Raw genomic sequence first — 23,419 nt, 5'->3', positions numbered from 1 at the left:
ATTTCACACTTCCTGTAGTGGTGTGCTTTCCATTTTTGAGCTTTTTGTTGGGGTTTTGCCACTTTCAAGCCCCAATCCCAAACACCTCAATTTCAGGCTGAGGTGCTATTTTATGCTTTTGGGCCCCCCAAAAGCTACAATATGTCTTATCAGACAGTAGATATACCACATTCAATTCAGTCCCAAGTGAAGGTGCTAGAGGCACCGAGTTCAATGTCAATGAATCAGTAACAGTCAGTAAAAAAAGCATCTTTAAACAGCAATACACACGATGAAACTGTTGTTCACAGACAGACGAGAGCATCATAAAGCAGCGTGGCTTAATGAAATAATGAAGTACAGAAAAGACAGACATCTATGAATTGATCATCTACTGTGTAGATCATCCTCAATGTTCATAGAAAGGAGGGAAGGAGGGGGGAAGGAGGGTAGAGAGAGAGAAGAAGCAGCTTGAAATAAAAGACAAGTCAATGGGAGCGAACTTCTGAATGGGACTCTTCAAAGTCTCAAGGTTTTGCTGGCTTAGTGGACTCTTGTCGCCTCTCCACCATCAGGTTGGGAGCCGGGGATGTCGCAGACTGCTCCACAGAAGTCTGGATTTTTTAAAATGCAGGGAAGTACCGGCCAGAAAAACCCAGTGGGTCACCTGTGATTTTAATAATTCAAAGGAACCATACCAAGCTTGGCTTTTTTCACTTGAATAGATGCTATGAAAGGATTCATTTGACCCGCCTCTCACAGAGATTCAAAAGCCATTCTGCACAGGCAGAAGTCACTGCTTATGATCCTATTTACCACCCCTTCCTGGAAGAAAGGCTCCAAACACATTAAAATTACTTGTGCCCCCAAATAGGGAAGGATGCCTTTAACCCGGGGTGTGCTTGGATATCTGCAGGAGCAGCGACCCAGGCCATGCTTAGGTCCTCATCCCGTCACATCCACAGGACTCTCAAGCAGTCTCTACTTGTCCTTAGGTTCACATGATCGCCCCTTGTTCTTGCATTTGGAGTTAGTATCTGCAGAATACTGTCCGGGACAGCCTCGCAGTGTGGCCCCTGCAGAGCAAGCCTTGGTTCTAGACCTGTCTATTGTGGGTTCTTGGGGGACAATGGGCTGGAGCGCCTACTCAGCAAGGTCCAGGAAGAGCAGAGGTCCTGCTCCTTTGGTTGCTACCTAAGACACTCTTCCTGTCGTCCTCTTTCCTGATGGGTTCCCTGGCCTTAACCTGAGGAACTTCTACGTAAAGCCAAGTGTCCCTAAACATTTGGTGTCCAGATTAGAAATGCCCTGGCCCCCTTTGACCAGTCCCTTTCCATACCAGGGAGGTCTTCTTTTCAGATTACAGAGAACCAATGCTTTCTCCTGGAGAGGGAGGTGAGGTCCTGCATCTGTTGTGACAGTCTTCATAGGTGAAGCCACATGCTCCAGCCCTTCCCACTTCCTGCTGTCAGCCTCTCTGCTCCTTTCAGCCTGGACTAACCATTCAGGGGCTGTGGCACACCGCTGGGCAGCACAGGAGAAAGCCACTAAATAGAGGGATGCCAGGGGCTACTGAGTGCCAGTGCCATGTGGTCATTTGGGACATAGTGACATGATACCAGTTTCTAAGCAAGGTAGGAAGGCTCTGTAGCAAGGGGAGTCCTTGTCAGTCACTGTCCTTGTCAGTGAGGCTCTGTCTCCCTGAGTCACAGGACCTATCCTGTTCAGGAGAGGGATGTATCCCATTCAGGGCTGGGACATGGGTTGCTGTCCTACACAACCAGAGGGATGGATGCCCCAATATCACCCTAGTCACTTAACTCAGGACCCCATACAACATCACCCTAGACATAGCAGGTGCAGCCATAATGCCTGCCTTCCAGATCCTGGACTTAAAGTCTAATAAATATAGTGCTTTGACCTTTGGTCACAGCAGGGTAGCATTTCCTTTCCTCAAGAGGTAAAACAGGTAAACATGCCCCACACAAGTTACACAGTTACACACACACAGAGATATTCTCATTCCCCACCCCCTTCCTCTTTCCCTCTCCAGTCCCCTCTCCCCTGTCCCCCCCCCCCCCCCCCCCTCCCCCCCCCCCCGCTCCTTTGCTCTCGTTCTTTGTCTAGCCATGGGAAGCAGCTGAGGCCGGAGTTAAGATGTAAAGACCTAGGGTTCCACCAACAGAGGAACTCAGGAGGAGGCAGAGAGCCGTCAATGGGTCTGAGTGGCTGGAAGAAGGAAAAACAGACATATGGGAAACTTTCTGTCCATTTAAAGCCAGGTGACCTCAGCTGAGCAAAGCCGGTGTGAGAAGCAAGCTGTTGAGAGATGGGGGTCAGCAGCCCAGGTGCCTGAATCCCCGCTCCTGTAGCCTGACTACAGCAGAGCTGTAGCTCCACAGGAGGTGAGACACACTGGTAGAGAGGGGATATCTGCCCCACCCCAGGTGACACTGCTCCCCCTGAAGGTCCTTATATTCTTAAGAATAATCAAGTGGTGGAGCCGGGCAGGCAGTCTGAGACAGGAGGTTAGCTGAAAATTCCAGACAGAGTAAGAAAGAGTCAGAAACAGCAAAGGGGGAAGAGGATTTTCCTTTAGAAACAGAAGTCTGATTCTTGCCCCCTTTGGGAGTTTGTAGGGTCCTTACTTTGCTCAAAGGATAGGAACAATGGCATACTGTATGGTAGTGAGGGTTCCCTCAACCTATGCTGTCTAGACTCTGTGTGCTTTCACTCAAAAAACAAAATAAAATAAAAATAAAAACAACCACTCGCCACCTAGGCACCACCGATCATCTTAAACAGATTTCTGGCAGGAAAAGAATGCTTCATTCAGGAGTCGCCCTGGCTGGGAAGCTGGGCGGGAGAGAAGTGGGCAATAGCACAGGTCAGGGACCAGAGCAAGAGACAGGCTCGTCTAACCTGTGTTGCCGGGGGTTCCCAGCAGGACAAAGTGGGCACAGGCAAAGGCCCCCTTTACCCCACAGCAGCTCCCTCCTTTTGGGTTTAGCACAAAAGCTTTCAGGAAATGAGGCCTTAAGAAGCCAACAGTGAGACCTGTTTGCTGGCTGGTAGGCCTGTCTGGCCGTGGAGTGATGGCCCCAGTAGTCAGGGGGTACAATTAGCCACAGGGTGGAAATATGTTTGGAAAGTTCCTTCAATGGCTATTCATCCCACAAACACTCTCTGAACTCCCACTGTTTCCAAGGCATGCTCAAGAAACACAACTCTCAGCATTCTGTGGCAAGGAGATTAATATAAGAAGTGTATGTGGTTATGGATAAGGTGAGCTCAAAGAAGTGGTCTTCCATTTGTAGATAAAACAATGTATCCTGCGTTCTCTCTCTCTCTCTCTCTCTCTCTCTCTCTCTCTCTCTCTCTGTCTGTGTGTGTGTGTGTGTGTGTGTGTGTGTGTGTGTGTACGCACACACGAGGGTGTGAGCACCCACAGGCATGCACATACACATATGGAAGCCAGAGGTTGACTTAGATGTCTTCCACTGTTACTCTGTACTTTATCTTTGAGACAGGGTCTCTCGTTAAACCCAGAGCTCACTGATTTCCTAGACTAGCTGGCCAGCCATTTCTGGGGATCCTTTTATCTCTACTTCCCAGGGCTAAGGCTATATATGTGTACCACCATGACCAGACCATGTGGCTCTGGTTATCCAAACTCAGGTCCTCACGCGTGTGTATCAGGCACTTTACTGATTGAGCCCTGGCCCCTGGTCTTTGGTTTTTCATTTTTTACTGTTGGGAATGGAACCAAGGGCTTTCCATGGAAAGGCAGGTGTTCAACGAGAGCCATATCCCCAGCCCAGCTAATTACACCGTCAAGCCTCCCACTCAAGCACATATTTCCCAACGGTAACAAAACACCATGCTCACATTCTTAGAAAGCACAGCTGCAAAGACACAATTCAGGATAATCTGATTTTTGAATGGAGTAGGCTTCTTCCCACCTGATTTATGTTACAGTCCATTTTTGTTATTTTGTAAAAAACAAAACAAAAACCCAAAAAACTCAACCAATACAACTGGTTTTTAAAACTTCTTCCAAAGGAGCACACAGAAAAAGAGATGAAGCCAGGTTCCCACATTCCAGTGTTTAAGCCTTAAGAAGGTTTATGGGGCCGGATAAATGCAATGCAAAGATGCTGTGTGGTCTAGCAGCCTCCACACCCCAGCCTGCTACAGGGAAGGGGCAGACCCTGCTGCTCATGTTCACATACAAGCTCTAGGGCAGCGGGCCTGGGCTATGGCTACGGTGCCAACCTCTAGCAGGTGGAACAGAAAGGACCTGTGGCTGCTACTCTTGTACTCCCAAGGGCAAAGCAGATCCCTGGTCTGGTTGGCTATGCTAAACTTATGGATGAGACTTTCCTATACCAGGCCAAGAAATTCAGGCTGAGAAACAACCCCACCCCCATCCCATACTGGCATGATCTGCTACCAAAGGTCATGAGGCCTCTAAACAGTGGTCCATCTAGAAGTGCATCTTCTCCTAGCCGCACAATCCATAAGTGAAAACTGAGGCATATATAGATGGGCACCACCCATGTGATCCTTCCAGTCAGTGAGCATAGAGATGTAGGGCTAAACACCTTCTCTCCCACCCTTGCTGCATTGCCAGGTCTCAGGGACTTTCAAAGTCACCGATGTCAGAGCAGAGCCTTACCTGGGCCTTTTGTCTGCAGTGGCCACGCATACATGCTGGGATGGCACTGCTGTCCACTTCCTGGCCTCCAGGACGAGAGCTTCGGCATCCACCAAGCCAAATCCATAGAGATGGCTAACTGAAAAAACAGGGCCTTCAGAGCCAGCTCTTTCTGCCTCCCCCAGGCAGGGAGCTAGCCCCAATTCTATGGCTCTCAGGAGTACACAGCAGCTGTATCACCTCAAAGTCACTTCAAGGTGTTGACAGGTTCCCCTGATAGCCAGTCAGGGGTCAAGCTTTATTACCTCTGAACTGAACTCTTTCGGCTCAGAAGGCATGGCTGGAACATGTGTCCCACTCTGGGGCAGAGTCCAGAACTTTCTTTTGAGACGACAAGGTCAGGTTTCTTTTTGTTAGGAGGACCTGCCAACATGGGTGTCCCTGAAACTCAGACTAGACAAGAGAAACCAACCTGAAAGAAAGCCTTAGAGACCAAGGTGTTGCATTGGGCACCTGCCTAGTCTACATAAGACCCTGGGTATGAGCTTCAGTAGAGTGTTACATTGGGCACCTGCCTTAGCCTACATAAAACCTTGGTTATGAGCTTCATTAAATTCCCCCTAAAAATCCAGGCACATGACTGTGATATGCAACAAATACAATAAAAACAAGGCCAACCACTGTTGTTTCAAAAAAAATTTTCTTTTGCTACTGAGTCTCAGGGTTTTCAGGACAACAGCCCACTCTCAGGAGTGCCGGTGGGGCTGGCTGCATCCATGATTTCACTTGGCCAAGAAGGAAGGTTTCAAAGCTTAATTTCAGGGCAAGGTCAAGACCTGATACAATCTATTTTTCTTTTTAATTAGACCAAGATGGAAATGGAAGGCCATGTTACAGGACACCAACAACTACAAACAAAGATATGTGGGGCCCAGTCAATGACCTCTTTATTCCAAGGAGTGCCTTCAAGACTCATAGTCTCAATGCTTGACCTATATGTACTGACACCAGTGGTGTCAGGCTTGGAGTCAGGGTAGTTGGATCTAAACTTCAGAAAAGGGGACAAGTTTTCTGTAATACATCATGGCCAACAGGAATGCTTTTCAACTACTTCCCAACAACTTCCTTCTCAGAGACCCCAAATACCTGGGCTACGTCCTGACCATGGAGCCATGATACCATATTTGTGTCTGTGTGGGGGACACAGGACCCATGTGCCCTTCGTTATTTCTATAACTAAGGGGCCGGCTGGCAGGAGGTTTAGAGATCAGAAGGAAATTATACAGCTATCTTAAGGTCTTCTTTGTACAGATGGGAAAGCCAAAGGTGAGAACCCAAGTGGCCAAGCCTGGCTGTGAATGCATGGTCCTCCCACTAGCGTCTCCAGAGCATTGGATTATAGACACACGCCTTCATGGCTGCCTCTAAAGCTGCCTTGCAAATCACATTTCCTTGTGAAAAACAGAGATCAAGGAGCAAATGGAAACAAGACTAGTCAAAAGCGCTTGGATTTTAAACCCTCTGAAATCAGGCTCCATCATGCTGTTCTCTATTGTAACTGTGCTGCCCCCAGCAATGAGCCCATGTTCCACTGTTTGGCATGGCAAAAGTTGTGACATTTAGGGATCTGGACTCTGGGACACAGAGGCTGTCCTTTCATGCCAATGTGTGCTCTGGGAAACTACCCTTAAAGGTACTTGAAATTCTTGCAACACACAGTCAACGATAACAGTGAACAGTTTGGGTCAGCAGAGTGCCTCTCCCAGCCCACCAGGGACGTCCGCACCTTTATGCCCAGCACCGTTGACTTTCCAGTCACTCGCCTTCAGATGAGCTGGCCGTGATGTCTTCACTAGTAGGTGCTGCACATCCCTCCAGGTTAACTGGTTGCTGTAATGACACAGCAGAGACCACCAAAGTCAGCGGTGTCGGCCAGGCAGACCAGTCCAAGGAGGCAGCGGCAGTCAGCCCAAGGCTCAGCTTGCAGACCACCACCAGGTTTCACTTTGTAACAATGGTTTCCAGTAACTGAACCCCTGGCTGAAGGAGTTCAAAGGATCTAAAATCTACAGGCATCAGAGATCTCGCCTGACTGCCAAACCCACTTTGAGTTTGTAACAGGCATTCTGGAAGTAGAGAAAAGAAAACCTTTAATGTCACTGAATACACTTATCAAGTACATGGAGCAATCCTGTCCTCATGAACAAGGGCATGCTGCGCTGGGCTCTGTTCTAAGGGGAACCACAAGCCGCAGACTGTAGGAATTCTACATTTACAACACTCCCTTTCACTGTACATAGGAACATGCCATCCAAGAGCACGTGGCCCCGGGGTCAATCACAGACCATAGTTCTTGGATTTTAAACCCTCTGAAATCAGGCTCCATCATGCTGCTGTCTATTGTAACTGTGCTGCCCTTAGCAATGAGCCCATGCTCCACTGTTTGGGAGCGCTGAGCTTGGTACCAGCTATTCTTACGGTCACTTTCAAGTTGAAATGCCTTTTAGGACAAAAGAACACCACACTAACTGCACAACATCTAAGAAATAGAGGAATATTTGTATTAGTAGCGCTTGTAGTCTTTCAGGGAGCATTTTACATTCTGCAGAATCCTGACTTCGATGAAAACAGCGCTTTTCATACTATCACTGAGTAGAGGAAATCAGAAAATGAAACCCCTATTCCTGTCTTCTCTTCTGCATCAGTTAGCACCGACTCTGGATATCAGAATACATAAGCCTTCTGCAGGGATGCTTTAAATATAGTTCATGCGACAGCTACATTGGACTCGTCCAAAGAGTAGGCATATATTTTTGCAATGTGAAGCTAACAGCTGAGTGAAAAGCTCAAAGTACATGTCCATGGTTCCACTCACAGCCCCACCAAGAAATATTTGTCAATGTTTTATTAAATGTATCTATCTCTAAATTAACTTTCAATCAGAATATCAGCCAAGGACAAATAAGCATCCTTCTTATCCCCTTCAAAAAATAATTCCCTTCCATTCAATCTTTTCAGGTCTTGTTGAAATGAGAGTGACCAGGATAGACCTCAGGACTGTCCCAGGAGTTTGTTTGGGCATGTCAGTGAGGCTAATATAAGGATGCTGAAGCCAGTCTTCCTGGAAATCTAGCACCAAGGTCCCAGAAAGCATGAGCCTCAAATTTAGGAACAGACTATGTCCAGAAAGGGAGACTATAAAAACCATTATTCCCTTTATTTGCATTTATTTTATGCTGAATATCTTTCCATGTCATGAGTTTTTATTTCTATCTTCCTCCTACATATCTTCCTCTGCCAGCTTAGGCACTGTTTCGTTATAGTGAGAATCGTCTCCACGTGGCAGGGAAGCTCAAGGCGGGGCTGATGTGACCCTAAGCTCCGTGAGTACAGTCTGCAGAGCACTGGGGGCACTTGGCTCACCTGGAGAGTCTGCATCTGAAGCTCCCAAGTTCAGTTTGCATGAACTGTTATCCATGTGCGGCAAAACCTCAGCATGCTTCTGGGGGCCACCAATCTGTGACCAGCCTCACTGGCTACCCCAATCATCCCTACCAACTCCACTATCAATAGCATGGGGACACACGTTGCTTCTGTGCAGTGACATCTTTCAAATATGTGGAGGCTTTCTAAAGATGGATATCCTTAAAGACCTGCGTACTTAGCCTGTTTTTCTTAGGTGAACCCCTCAACCTGTATGGTTCTTTGGGGGTCTTCTGGGTCAAATGAATCGCAAGCCATTTCCATAGGTCACTCAGATCACTGCCAGGAAGAAGATGCTAGGAACCATCTCATCAGGAGGAAATAATTTTTTTTTTTTTTTTTTTGTCTCTAGGGGTTGTCTGAGAAATAACCAGTGTTTAAAGTAATATCTCCACCCTCCTTTCTTGTGCTGGGATTGAACTTGGGGCCTCATTCATTCTAGGCAAGCACTCTATCTCTGAACTACAGCCGTAGTCCCAAAACGTTTTTCAAGGAAAAAAGAGGTGGATGGCACATCCAGAGTCTGCACCAAACTAGGGGAATTCTTAGGTTGTCTGCCCGCTCCATTCTTACCACTTGCTGTCCACAGGTCCTTCCATCCCCACAGGGAGTGTCTTTCTTCCTTGAGGACAGTGGTTCTCAACCTTCCTAACGCCGTGACCCTTTAATACAGTCCCTGTGTGGTGTGTACGACCCCAGCCATAAAATTATTTCACTGCTACTTTATAACGGCAGTTTTGCTACTGTTATGAATCATAGTTTAAATATCTGACATGTGACCTCTGTGGGGGTCCTGACCCACATGTTGAGAACCACTGCTCGAGGCCCTTCATCTATGACATTGAGCCATGGGAGGCAGCAGCACTGAGGCCCTGCTGCCTGGGCCTGCTGGACATTGTAGTCTCCAGGTGTGCTAAACTCAGCCTGAGTCCCTAGACACCATGTTGTCCTTCTCGAACCAATCCTAACCCCAGAAAGTTCTACATAAACTCTCCCTTAGGTGAGGTTTGCCTGAATTGCCCCTGCAAACCTCCAGCCTGTCATTAGTTCCCACAGGTCCACAGGCAAGCTCACTGGGACAATTGGTCATGAAGCCGGCCGTGTTTTCTATTTAGACCCGACTAACAAAATTCCTTACATGTTTCCAATAAGGAATGGAGGAAAGTAGAGAGTGAGGAATTGCTAAGTACAAGAATGCAACTTTTCCACACAAGTAACTAATTATTGCAGAGCCCCGGGACACAGAAGCTGACATTTTTTGGGGAGGGGCCTGGAAAATGAAAATATTTAGCTGTTTTTGTTAAATTGGTAGCATTTGAGTGTTTTGGTCTTTAGCTCTATGGAAATCAGCATGCAAGCATGCATAATTTCAAGGATTTACACATCTCAAATATTCTCTCTGAATCATTTAAAAACTCATCTAGAACAAAGAATTACTGCAAATGTTGGGCTGTTCTGTGACAGCTGACATCTAAACTGTTTCTGACTCCACAATTGCACATGAAGTGTTTTTGTTTGAATGGGGAATGCCCCCCATGGGCTTCCAAGTTTGAACTTCCAACGTGGTCTCTGGCTGATGGCATTGACTTTGTGGGGAAGGTTGTGGAACCTCTCATAGGGTGAGCCTATTAGCAAGAAAGGGGTCACTGGAGGTTGTGAGGGTGGACCATGAAGGTTGTAACTTAGGCCTTGTCTAAAAGTGTTCCTTGATCTGCTAAGGATGTCTTGGTTGGGGTTTCTATTGCTGTGAAGAGACACCATGACCACAGCAACTCTTATTTAAAAAAAAAAAAAAAACAACAAAACACTTAATTGTGGTGGTTCGCTTACAGTTTCAGAGTTTCAGTCCATTATCATCACAGTGGGACATAGTGGCATGCTGGTACCTTTGGTGCTGGAGAGTGTCCTATGTCTTGGCTTGCAGGCAACAGGAAGTGGTCTGTCTCACTGGGAGTAGCTTGAGCAAAGAAAACTTCAAAGCCCACCCCCACAGTGACACACTTCTTCCAACAAGGACACACCTACTCCAACAAAGCCACACCTCCTAATAGTGCCACTCCCTTTGGTAGCCATTTTCTTTTGAACCATCACAGCCAAAAAGTAACAAGCCACAGAGCCCAAGTCTCCATGCCTTCTCCATCATGATGGATCTCTTCATACTATGAGCCCAAAATGAACCTCTTCTCATATTAACGAGGAAGTGGCTCATTCATGCAGGTAATCCTTTTCTGTCTGACCCACTCACGTTTTATAACTCTAGGTTTTTTGGACTTAGACAGGCAAAGCAGTATTTTGTCACTGTCAGTACCAAGAGAAGCTGTGATGGTCTAGAACACAGTTTGGGTGCATGGTTATGAATGCAGGGCTCTGGCCATGGAGCTCCTGGGGTCCTACAAAGAAGAGGCAGTAGGCTTTATGAAGAGAAGAAACTACTTTGTGAATAGTCTAAAAAGGAAGGAAATTCTGACATGGACTACAATACAGATGAACACCCATGACAGCATGCTAAATGAAATACATCAAACATAAAGGGCAGAACAGGCAGGGCATCCTCATGCAAAATGCAAAACGGTATCACAGATTTTGAACTTTTAGACTATCTGCATGGACTTCATGAGTTAGACTATCTGCATAGACTTTATGAGTTGAACATCTTTAATGTGAAAATCCAAAATCCACAACTCTTCCAGACCTGAAACTTTCTGAGCATGATATTAGCACATAAAACCTTTCAGATTTTGGAGCATTTTGGATCGGGGGTTTTAGGTTTAGGGATGCTTGGTGTGAACTGTATGGTTCTGTTACATGAGGAACTTAGAGAGATCAAGTTCATAGATAGGGAGCAGCATGGTGGTTGTCAGTGGCTGAAGGTGAGGGAGTGTTATGAACTGGACCATGGCATGTGTTAAAGTCCTAAGCCCTAGAGGAGAGAGATGGCTCAGTGGTTAAGAGCACTGACTGATGTTCCAGAGGAACTGGGTTCAATTCCCAGGTCATCTGGAACCAAAAAAAAAAAAAAAAAAGTCCTAAGTCCTGCTCCTCAAAATGTGACTGTATTTCAAAATAGGATTTACCGAAAGATAATTCAGGTTATCAACATGAGCCAACTGGAGGTGGCCAATTGCAAGCCAAGGAGATGCCAACCCTGCTGTTGCCTCAATCCAGGCAGGGACTTTGAGGTCACACATTTCTATTGTACGAGCAACCTTTTATGGCAGCCCGGGCAGGTCAATACAGAGAGTTAATATTTAATGGGAACAACACTTCATTTCGGGAAGATGACAAAATTCTGGTGATGTGACAGCAATGGATACGTGGCAATGAAACTGGGAGCATGCAGCTGAGCTCGTCATTTAATGTTCTCAGGATGTTGGGTGCTAGCACTGTAGCTACAGCAGCCACCAAGTAGAGCATTCTCCCTATGTGCATGCGCTATCTCCCCTTATAAAAGGCAAACCCTTCCCACCCCCCTCTCTCTTTCCTTCTTCTCTCCCTCAGAGCCCGCCTCTGCATCCCCACTCAATAAACCTCCCACATGAGGTGAGCTTTGTTGCGTAGTGCAACTTTGTGGTGCCCCTTGGCTCCATCCTGCCAAGGTCGCCTTCTGCAGCTGAACACTCATGTTAGGTATGTCTCATGTTAGGTGTGTCCCACCTCTTCAAAGGAAAAGAAGGAAGGCTGAAACTTACTTGGCTTCCAGAGCCAGGGCAATGATGCCAGCCACCATGGGGGCTGAGACTGAGGTCCCAGTGTGACCATCCGTACAGCGCTGACGCAGATCCGTGGTGACCTGCACGAAAGGGAGGCATGGGAAGCAGGTCAGGGGAGAGAACTGAGGCCCTCTGCAGGCTACCAACTGGAGGGAGTGACCTTGGGTGCCAGTGGCAGCAAAGGCATGCTGCCTGGCTCTTCTGACTTTGTGCTCAGGTGCAAAACTGTAGAGGCACTACAGATCAGGCTAATCCCAGGGTGATCAGAGCTAATCCCAGAGACGTACAGCAGTGAAGACGAGCATCTGGAAGCACTGGGCATGCTTTCATAAGGGATTAGCTCAGCTGGTTCCTGAAGACCACAGAAGCTGGTACAGACAAAGGGTACGCCAAGATGAAGTGGCCCCTCTGCTGACTCCTCTTCCTGCAGGGGACCATTTTCCTGCCACTAATATGAATAAAACCTGATCCCACCTGCAGAGTGAGACTCAGTGACTCAGGACTTCAGGGGAGCAGAAAACTTCTGTCATGAAGTGCTCAGGAGTCCAGATGATGTTTCTACCTTCAGCTGTAAGGTTAAGTATTGGGATGGCAGACATCCCTCCCAGAGGAACTGGAAGTACCTTGTCATCACAAGACTTGCTGAGCAGGACAACAAGGCTGCTGGTCTTGTAAGAAAAGTGAGGTTGGTTCTGCCAGCTAGGGCTCTGCCTGTCTTCACCTGAGGTGATGGCTCCAGGAGGGTGGGACATGGACTCAGAACCTCACAACTGCTCAACCTGACTTGTACATTCCCTGGGAGGTCACAGAGGGCAGAGGTGGGGGCGGGGATCAACACATGAGTTCGGTTGTGTTGGGTGGGAGCATGGCCCCTGTGACCTGGGCTCCTGGTTTTAATTCTATGCCCTCTGCAGATGGAATCAAGGCTGCTAACCTCGAATCAGAGCGTCTCCTGGATTTTCCAGCTGGGCCTGATAGAATCAGAAGGCTTTAGAGGTGGAAGGAGAAAGCAGAAAAACCTGCTGAAGAGGTGAGGCATGAGCTGACTCCAGCCATCACGGCTGGCTTGGAAGAGGGAGCTGGAGAGACCCAGTCTAAGGATGTAGGGAAAGAGGGGCTCTAAAAATAAGAATACCCGTCATCTAACAGCTCACAAGGGGATGGGAACCTCAGTCCTGCACTGACAGGGAGCTGAAACAAGGACCACCCCCAGAGATGTCAGAATGCCAGGAGCCCTTCTGACATGTTGACTTCAGCCTGTGCATCTGGAGCTGAGGGCCAGAGAGGCCGCTGGGCTTCTGAGCTGCAAGGTGGGGAGATGTCCATTGGTGCTGCCTTAGGATGCTGAGTTTACGTTGACTTGTCAGGGCAGCAGCAGGACACTAGCTCACCTGCCCATCTGCTAGGAAGCGCATGCAGCCATCTTGTGGAACCCTTGAGGATCAATTTCTCCAGCAGCAACAACTGGATCCTTCCACACAGAGCGTGCCCTCCAATCATGTTGCAGCTGGGCTCACAACCCGCCACGGGACGGGTATCTAGCCTGGGCCATACATTCATCTGCCAGGCATTTTACCAGAAACCAGCTTCCTTGCTGCACACTCAGTAGGACTAAAGCACCTCATGGCAAGTGTGAAGGGCCAGCCCAGGGAGGACTTCTGTGTTCCAGGCCCTGCTGTTTGTTCCCACACAGGTCACAGCAGGGCACCTACTCCTGGTTCTGCATGGTAAACAGCCTTTGGGTGGGAAGCCCAGCAACTGTGAGCAAGCAAGGCCCAGGGATGGCTCTCCAGCTGCAGAGCAGAGGATTTAGGGAGGGAATGGAGACTACCCTGAGAGGGAGCAGAGCCAAGGTGGCCAGAGCCCTTCCATGCCTGAGGGTCCTGCTTGGAATGCTGCTCATGTTCGATGAACTGACCCTCATCTTTAGTCCACCAGGTGAGAGGTAAAGGTTTTAGTTCTCAGATGAAGAACCTCTTCCCTTCATGAGGAACCCCTCACTCCAGGGGGATGCTGCAGGGAGGAAGCGCAGAGTTTTGACTGACAGTGGAGCTTGCCTGAATGCAAGCCTGTGAAACACTGTCTGGAGAGCTTGCTCAGCCCCCTGTAGGACATCTATGGGGCCTCAAGAAAAAATTAGACTCCAGTTATGGGACAAAAATGCCCATCATGCTCACAACAGAGTTCCAGGACAGCAACTGTGACACACAATTTTGTGTTTTCCCCTCTCCCAACCATATCTCCCTTATCTATAACTATTGCTCAGAGGAGGAGGGGAAATTACTTTAGAAGAAGGAAGTTAAGAGCAATGTTACATGCCTGTCACCTCAGCGTTTGTGGAGTGAAGGCAGGAAGAACAGGAGTTCAAGGATAATCTCTATATTACAGGCAGTTCAAATCCAGTCTGGGCTACCTAAGACCATCTCAGAAAAAAGGGGTGGGGGCGAAAAGGGAATACAAGTGTTTTGTAGCTAGATGTGTACACGTTCAAGCACGATGATAAGGAAGTAAATAAAGTCACAAGTCCTATTTCCAGGGCGGAGTACCAGCACTGAGGATGCAGCCCTAGTACAAGGCATCCAATAATGCCAGCCTCAGCTGGTACCCATGTAGCCAGTAGGCCTTGGCTGGGGTTCAGCCGAGGCATCTGTTTAATAAAGCTCCGACGAGTCCGTGCTCAAATGGGGAGGAAGCGGAAATGAACAGGACATGGTGCAGAGTCTCAGCTGCCCATCCCAGGGCTGGGTGATCCTGTAGGATGGGAAAGTAAGACAGAACACCTCTGTGACCCATCCTGGGCCACCGCCAGGCCTGCAACAGGATGATGGCGGCTGACCTTCCATGGGTGCACAGCAAGTAGAGATTGGGAAGGCTCTGTAAAAATAAATCTGAAAATAATTTCTAAAGACGCATCTAAGCAGCGGGAGGAATGAAAGGCTACTGGTAAGCGTTAAACCATGTCCGGCCAGCTCCCCAGGCTCATTTGTAAAATGTCTACACACTAACTTAATGACTCTGCATTTGAATTCTGCATTCATTTAGACTGGAAACCTCCCCCCAACACACACACTTTCTCTCTCTCTCTTTTTAACATAGGAAAGTATGTACAGAAGGAAGAAGCATAAATCCCAGCCATTTACTTAAACAGTTACCATTTGAAAGATAAATCGGGCTGGGAATGTGGCTCAGTGGTGGCGTCGCTGCCTCCAGTGGGTTTAAGTACCACAAAGGAGAATAAAAGAAAAACAGCACCTCTGTTCACTGCAGCAAGCAGAGCTGGCAAGAGCTGTGGCTTTACTTCCAAGTGTCTAGGGCACGTCCCTTGGCAGAAGACAAGCCTAGAGTGCTCGAGTTTCCAGAATGTTTCAGCATAAAACCAAGACTTTCTATTTTATGCATCAGAACAGGACTGGGCAACAGGACTCTGGGATGTGACCACAGAATTCCAGAGAGCTAAAAGGAGATATAACAAGGATGAACCCCATTCTTAAATGACATTTTTAGGTCTCTAAAGCCAGAGAGGGTTTCATTGGCATTTCTGGGCACAGATGAGTAAAGCATCTTATAAAATTGTAAAGCCCGAGACTGGCTGCCAAAGCACTGGAGTTGACCTTAGGCTCAGCTTGTTCACAGAGGGATGAGGCTGGGACCTGAAATCCAAACAAATCTGGTGCTGGCCAAACTTGCCCTTGGGAGAAGGAAGCCCTTCATTCAACCTTAGAAGAGAACTCACGATCTTCCGTTCATAGAAGGCCCCGCTGCTGTAGGTGGTAGCCAAGGTGGAGGCGCATTCTTCCAGGTACCAGGGTTTGTGGCCGTTCTCGGTGGTGCTGCTCACGGAGATGGTGTAGATGCTGTTGGTGTAGCCATCACAGGAGCAGTGGTCCCCTTCTCTCCCTCCATTCCCCGAGGCCCAGACAAAAATGGAGCCCAGACCTTGGCGGCCCTACATGGAAGTGAGAAGAACAGGATGTTAGGAACTATGGTGGGACCCCATGGGGAGTGGCCCACACCAGTTTGCAACCCCACCTTCAGCATGTCCCTCCACAGGCCTGTGATGGCACACTGAAACATGGAGGTCCTGCCTCAGGGTTCCATTGGCTCAGTGGAGCCATTGTGCCTGTGGAAACAGCATTAAGACTGTAGATGCTCAAGATCCTGTCAGAGAAGGGCCCAACGACACCTCTGTCCTTCACAGGAAACTCCAGACCCCAATGCAAGCTGCTCCAGTTCAAAGTTTCTAATTTCTATTGCAGTAGCGGAGGGCCAAGGGGACTCACATAAGACCAAGATTAGGACAGACAACGGCAGAATTTGGAACTGTTTACGTTTTATAGGTCAAAGGAGCTGGTTTCAAGAGGGAAGAGCAGGAATTTTCATGAAAATACAGTTGCAGGGACAGGCTTCTCAGAGGTCCAGCTAAACTTTCAAAGAGGGGTGAAGGGTGAGATTGTGACTTCTGCATGAGACTGTTAGGTAAGCATGGTCATGGTCCAGAGCACTGCTATACACCTACAGATGTGCCACTAGAGTTCCCTGAGTTCCATGGGCAAATGGATACATATTAAAGCAGTCAAGTCAGATGTCAACACCAGGCCAGGCTGCTGACCTCACTTGGTCATCGGGAACATGAAAGAGAGAAAGCACGTGACAGGGGCGGGTCAGGCAGGTTCCTGCAGCTCTGCTCTCTACTACGCCCCTGGGATCAATGGTTCCTGACCCAACCTCCTGTCATCCCAGCCACAAACACTAGTTAATGACTAGCTCGTGGAAGACTTGGTTGAGTCAGTCTCAACAGCTGGACCCACTGATGGAGCACACCATGAACTGTTTTGGTAATGTCCTGAATCTCATTCTGTAGACCAGGCTGGCCCAAACTCACAGAGATCCACCTGGCTCTACCTCCCGAGTGCTGGGATTAAAGGTGTGAGCCGCCACTGCCCTGCCCTCCCAGGTTCTTAACAACTGAGCACCCTCCCTTCCAAACTTAAGGAGGGGACTGAGCCCGAATCTGATCAAGCACATTCTATGGCCCGATGCATGTATCCTTCCTCAGAGTTCAGGTCTTTCCCTGCTCTGGAAGCCCTGTGACACTCTATTTTGCAGGCTAAAGAGACTTTAGTTCTAGGCTGTGGCTCTTAACAAAACCCACAGGGAGGTCCCTCGTGCTCCTTAGCCCTGCTGTGTCAGGATGGCTCAATTACTCTGCTTTCTCCAAGAATGGCTTTTCTGAATGCCCAAGGCTTTAACATAAGAGTTACCTATACAGCAACAAAGGTAATTTCTGGGGTTGGAGAGATGGCTCAGCAGCTTAAAGCACTCATTTTGCTTTTGCAGAAGACCTGTGTTCTATTCCCAACACCCACCTGATGGCTCACAGTCATCCATAACTCCAGTTCCAGGGGATCTGATGCCCTTTTCTGACCTCTGCAGGCTCCAGACATGCACATGGTGTGGAAAAAAAAAACTCCTACTAATACACACACACACACACACACACACACACACACACACACACACACACACACACACACACACACATCAATCTCAAAAAACTTCTACGAAAGAGGTTAACTTCTAAAAGGAAGGCACAAAATAAGGAAGTGGGTATGTCCGTGTGAACTGGGTCATGCCCCGTGTCAGGATGCTTCCCTCAACAATGGATCACACAGATGCAGAGAAGCTAGGTGTGTGGAAGGCTTTTGTGCTATCACACTCTATCGTGAGGTTCGTATCATGATGAAATTGCCTAATGATGGCTTTCTCAGAGGATGTCCTCATCATTAAGCAAAGCAAGACTATAATTACCTGCTGGAAAAGATTAATCAGAAGCCAGTTTAAAGCGACTAAAATCCAAATAGAAAGGCATGTAGCCCATCAGAGCCTATCTACTCCACACAAGAACCTCCCCCAAGATACTCTCACTCTCAACCATACCCAGTGCCAAACTGTTTATAAAATGTTCTTATTTGGCAAAGGTCAACAATCTTATTATTCTGGAAGTGTGGGGAACAACTTAAAATAGTGCTCCCCACTCTTGAATGTGTGCACACTGAATCACAAGGGAATTTTGTCACAAATGACTTTGGGTCCAGCAGGTCTGGGGTGGCCTGTCAGTTAGCTGTCAGGCCCTGGAACAATATGTGAGGTAAATCAAGTTACAAAGAAACAGTTTATTTGGCTCATAGTTTTGTAGGTTTCAACTCATGACCGGCAGCTGCCATTGTTTTAGCATTTGGTGACAATGTCACAGTAGAGAGAGACTCGTGGCTGAGGAAGTCGATTTGCCACATGGTGGGGATGGGGGTAGGAGATCTGGGTCCCACAATCCCCTTCAAGGTGTGCTGGCAAAGATCAGCCCACCAGACCCCACCTCTTCCTGTATCCGCCACCTTCCAGCGGCACCACACTGAGGGCCTTGAAATTCTGTATGCCTAAGACTTCTCAGGCCATACCTTGCTGCTGATCCTAGCCCTGCCACCAACACAGGGCATTCACTGCCTGACCATTTAACTTCCCATCAGCACCACAGTATCTGTGACCTCTTTCTTGTCTTAATGTGGCTCTCTAGAGGAACAGAGCTCAGAGGGAGGCAGGGAGCACAGCTAAGTTTGGGCTATGAAGAGAGGCCTTGGCTGTCCCTGAAGGTTTTAGGGTCACTTTCCACATCTCTACACGGGAGCTGGAGGGGATGTTCCAACTCCAGCCATGAATTAACATTTCTGTTTAAGAAACTCCAAACTGCATTGGTATCTCCCAGGGGGCAGGCTGTCAGGAGCACCCTCCGGAGGGCTGGTGAACCCCAGTCATCTAGACAAACCCAGCTGTTCTTTATCACGGTGTTTAATCCCCTTACTGAGTGAACACTCAGGTGAGGAGTGTGGCTTCCTAAGGACTGGCATTAAGTAGATCCCTATGCCCAACAATAGCTCCTACACTCTCCTGCCACCCCACCACCTCATCTACTGAAGACGAAGCCACATTTTACAGAAAAAAGATAATAGGTCACTAACAGGGTGGCCTGGAGGAGTAACAGATGGGCCACGTGATTTGGTTAGAGGTGATCACGTTTCCGGGGGCCTTCTTTCTGGCATCTCTAGACAGCTGTGATTCAAGGGGCCTGTATAAGATACTTCACTTCAGAATGACTACAATTTAGATGGTCTCTGTAATTTAAAACATGAGAAGGATGGGGCCGGGGAGGCTTTGAAGTTCCCGGACACATCCTGTTACCCCGAAAATCTGAGGAAGCAGCTGCTGCTCTGGGTTCAGAATGCAACGTTCCCTCCTTCGTAGCTCCAGCTTGCGTGAGCTCCGTACACAAACCTAAACACACTGCCAGTGACCCCTTGAAAACCGGCATCCCCTCTCCTGGCGGCAGAGCTCCGAGCCACATCTTTAGAAAGCGTCTCATAGAAATGCCAGATGTTCGGTATTAACACCATTCCAATCGATGCCTTTTGTGCAGAAAGCGCAACCTCTAACTTAAGGCAGCCTCTCCGAAGCTGCAGCTCAGCTTAATTTTTAGGATGTTTCCCTTGTCAGTGAGTCTGAGATCTGTGTGATCTAACGGTGGGAGGGGAGTTGAGTCATGGAAACAAGTGATTTATTTATTCAGCCATCCCTGGCAGGGCGGCGGCTTACTTGGTCATGTCTGAGTCTGCCAGCACTCCCCTAGCCCAGCACGTGGCCTAGCACACGGCCCCGCACATGGCTGGGCTCAGGTGCTCAGCAGAATGATGGAAGCCCCCTTTGTGGCCCGCTGGAGTGGTGGAGTAAAACAGCAGGCGTTCTGAGCACAGGTCGTACGCTGTCTGTCTGTCTGTCTGTCTGTCTGTACTCTGCTTCTTCTTTTACTTTTCTTCCTCAGACAGTTGGACACCTCCCTGTTTCTGGTGGCTGGTTTCACAGGCACTGTGGCCCTGGGTGGCCTGGCCAAAGGACATTGAAAGAGGGTGGCGTCCCTCTACTGTGGGGGTGTGTAGACGAGGGGCGCCTGGCAGGAGGTGAAGACATAGTACACCCCTCAACTGAGAAGCGTAGAGAAATGAGGGCGCTCCAGGGATTCAGCATGGTCGGAGGTGGCAAGGGAGGATGTCCGTCCTCCTCCAGCGACACTTCAGTTGCCATAAAAAAGATAACACACAGCGACCAACTCAATACAGCCAAGAAAGAAATCAAGTGGCAGTGAGGAAAAAAGAGCCCTGAGCAGAGTTTTAAGAAGACTGGGAAGCTGGGTGGTAGTGTGGCGCACGCCTTTAATCCCAGCACTCTGGAGGCAGAGGCAGGCAGATCTCTGTGAGTTCAAGGACAGCCTGGTCTACAGAGCCAGTTCCAGGACAGCCAGAAACACACAGAGAAACCCTGTCTGGAAAAGCCAAAGCGAAATAAAAATAAAGAAGAGTGGGTCTGGAAAAATGGCTCTAGTCAGTGAAACACTTGTCACTCAAGCAAGAGGACCCGAGTTTGAGCGCCAGAAACCACTTGTAAAAATAAAGGAAGAAGCAGGCGGTGACGTCGCACGCCTTTAATCCCAGCACTCGGGAGGCAGAGGCAGGTGGATCTCTGTGAGTTCGAGGCCAGCCTGGGCTACCAAGTGAGTTCTAGGAAAGGCGCAAAGCTACACAGAGAAACCCTGTCTCGGAAAAAAAAAAAAAGAAAGAATAAAAAGAAAAATAAAAAAAGAAGAAAGAAAAAGCTGGTGAATGGTCCGCATGATCCCAATCCTGGGAGACAGAGATATAGGCTTGCTGGCCTGCCAGACTAGCCAGTCAACAAGCTCCAAGTTCAGTGAGCCCAATGAAAAACTGTTCTCAAAAAAATAAGGTGTGGCACATGTCTTTAATCCCAGCACTTGGGAGGCATACTAGATCTCTGTGAGTTCGAGGGCAGCCTGGTCAACATAGTGAGATCCCAACCAACCAGGGGTGACATGGTAAGACCCCAACTCAAAGATAAATAAATAGGGGTTGAAGAGATGGCTCAGCAGCTAAGAGCACTTTCTGCTCTTGCAGAGGACCCAGGTTCAGTTCCCAGCACACACACTGAGGCTTACAACTATAACTCCAGATCCATGGGATTCAATGCCTTCTTCTGGCCTCTGGGCATGAGGCACATACATGGTACATATGTATACTTAACAGACAAAACACTCATACACATAGAATAAAAATAAAATCTTTAAATAAAAATAAAGTGAAAAATACTTGAAGAAGAAACTTGATGTTGACCTCTGGCACATATGCGCGCACATACACACACACACACACACACACACACACACACACACACACAGTCTCAGATTCAGACTGTTGAGATTGTTCCTCTCTGGGGCATGATTGCAGGGGAAAGGGTAGACAGAGAGAACAGAAAAGCTGTTTGCAGTGTAAACTTTTGAATGTTTTGGGTGATTTTTTTTTTTTTAAATGTGGAGCTCAGGATCAAACATAAGGCCTTGTGCTTGCTAGGCAAGCGCTCTACCACTGAGCTAAATCCCCAACCCCTGTTTGTTTTATTTTGTTTTGTTTTGTTTCAAGACAAGGTTTCTCTGTGCAGCCCTGGCTGTCCTGGAACTCACTCTGTAGCCCAGGCTGGCCTCGAACTCACAGAGATCCACCTGCCTCTACCTCCCAAGTGCTGGGATTCAAGGCATATACTCACCATGCCTGGCTCTTTTAGATGTATTTATTAACTATTAACTGCATCTGAATTGCTGCATGTGGGTTACAATATAATTAAAAAAAAAACCTCTTAAAATGTTTAAAATTATATAAATAATAAATTAGACTCAATCCCAGCACCCTTTCTTTCCTGTTTTCCACAGGAATCAGAAACGCCTGGGCTTCCTGACAGACCCCTCCCCACATCCCACCCCTGCCAGCATTCATTAGCCACACCTATGCTGTGGGCTGGGGTTTATCAGGCCACCCAAGGCCTCCTGGATGCTGACCATAACTCCATCTGACTACTCCAAGAAACTGTCCTCACCTGGAAATCTGTCCTGCTACTTGGCTTGTAAAAACTGGTTCATCTCCTGCTACCTCTTTCCAAACTCATCTCTCCTGAGTCCCCTGTCCCACCAGCCCTCCACACTGCCATTGGGTGACACAGACAGGCTTGAGGGTAGGCCTCCTGGGACGAGCCTACCACCCTCAGGAGGCAGTCAATCTCTTGGACGTTCCTTGTGGCTTGCCTCTGAAACTGTAACTGTGTTGGACTGTGAGATGGTAAGGGTGGAGGTGTCTAGGCAACAGCTCTCTGCTGCAATGAGGCTTTGGATTAGCCACACCCCTCAACAGACAGAAAGATTCACTCAGTATTCCACCTGCATAGTTCAAGGAGTAGGCTGGGAGATCTGATTGAGCTGCCTCCCACACAGGTCTCTTTCGACTCCAATGGGGTAGTCATGGATGGTGAGCGCTAGGCTGGCTCTCCCTGGACCAGCTAGGACATAACATTCCACCTGAGCTGGCCTACTCCATTGCCCAGCATCCTTATGAGATTTCTCCATCATTCTGACACTGCCGGGCTTTCCTGCCAGTCTTGTTTCAGGCCATGGCTGATGTCACTCTGATATTTAAATGTTGAAAACGTGCAGTCACCCCCACCCTGGGTGCTCCCCTGTAGTCCTGGGTTACTCACACCTTTTTAATGCCGTACTCGAAAGCCTGTTTAGCCAGACGGCCGGGCCCATCCACTGTCTTCCCATCGTCATCTGGCCCCCAACTGGCGCTGTAAATATCAATGTAGTTGGGTCTGATGCCCAGGGACTTGGCCTCAACCACGTCGGTCACATCGCCGTCCAGCATCCGGATGCCTGCAAGCACAGGGGAGACTCACTGTCAGTGCTGGGGAATCTGAGCATACAGTGAAGGGCTAGGGACCAGTGAAGAAAGAACCCTGGGACCAGGAAGCCTGCAAGGCCTGGGAACCTGAGGAAGCTTATCCCAGGACATCAAGCCATTAGGTGCTTTTACTTGCTCGTATGATACAAGCTATAGTCATTTTGGAAGATGAAACCTCAACTGACAACATGCCCCCCACCAGACTGACTTATGGACAAGTCTGTGGGGCATTTTCTTGATTGATCATTGATGTGGGAGGGCCCAGCCCATTGCTAGAGATGCCACCCCTAGGCAGGTGATCCTGGGGTACATAGAAAAAGCAGGTTCAGCAAACAGTGGTTGCCATTGATGAGCAAGCCAGTAAGCAGCATTCGTCCACGGTCTCTGCATAAGTTCCTGCCTCCAGGCTCGTGCCCGCTTGAGTTCTTTCCACGACTTCCCTCAGTGATGGGTATACCTGAGAAATAAACCCTTGTCCTCTGCGATGCTTTTGGTTATGGTATCTTAATGACCATCAAACTTGGACAGTTTCTATTCAAACTAGTCCTAGTACATTCTGGTCTGAGGGTAGAAGGGCCCATCTAGTCTGAACTGATTTGGGGCACACGTGCAGTCAGACAAAACTATTTCCTTAAGTGAACTTTGAGGGAGAATTTTCTATTTACCATCTTACACCTATGTATAATCAAGAGTGCGTATGTTTAATGCGCAGAGAGCAAAGACCTTGGTAAACTAAGCCTGACAAT

General features: G+C 48.3%; 1 protein-coding gene across 2 annotated transcripts in view; it reads right to left on the bottom strand.

Annotated features, from left to right (window-relative positions):
• The window catches only part of Pcsk6 (proprotein convertase subtilisin/kexin type 6), a 179,314-nt gene that overhangs the window by 64,618 nt on the left and 91,277 nt on the right, over positions 1-23,419 (bottom strand). For both annotated transcript variants that reach the window (XM_036191078.1, XM_036191087.1), the window contains exons 7-11: positions 22,473-22,645; positions 15,563-15,775; positions 11,809-11,909; positions 6,423-6,526; positions 4,658-4,775 (exon numbers count right to left, since the gene is read on the bottom strand). In XM_036191078.1, coding sequence (XP_036046971.1) covers positions 4,658-4,775; positions 6,423-6,526; positions 11,809-11,909; positions 15,563-15,775; positions 22,473-22,645 — 709 coding nt within the window. The remainder of the gene's footprint in view (positions 1-4,657; positions 4,776-6,422; positions 6,527-11,808; positions 11,910-15,562; positions 15,776-22,472; positions 22,646-23,419) is intronic.

This window comes from Onychomys torridus, chromosome 1, assembly GCF_903995425.1.
Source record: "Onychomys torridus chromosome 1, mOncTor1.1, whole genome shotgun sequence".
Lineage (NCBI taxonomy): Eukaryota > Metazoa > Chordata > Mammalia > Rodentia > Cricetidae > Onychomys > Onychomys torridus.
This window is presented reverse-complemented; position numbering and strand designations above follow the sequence as displayed.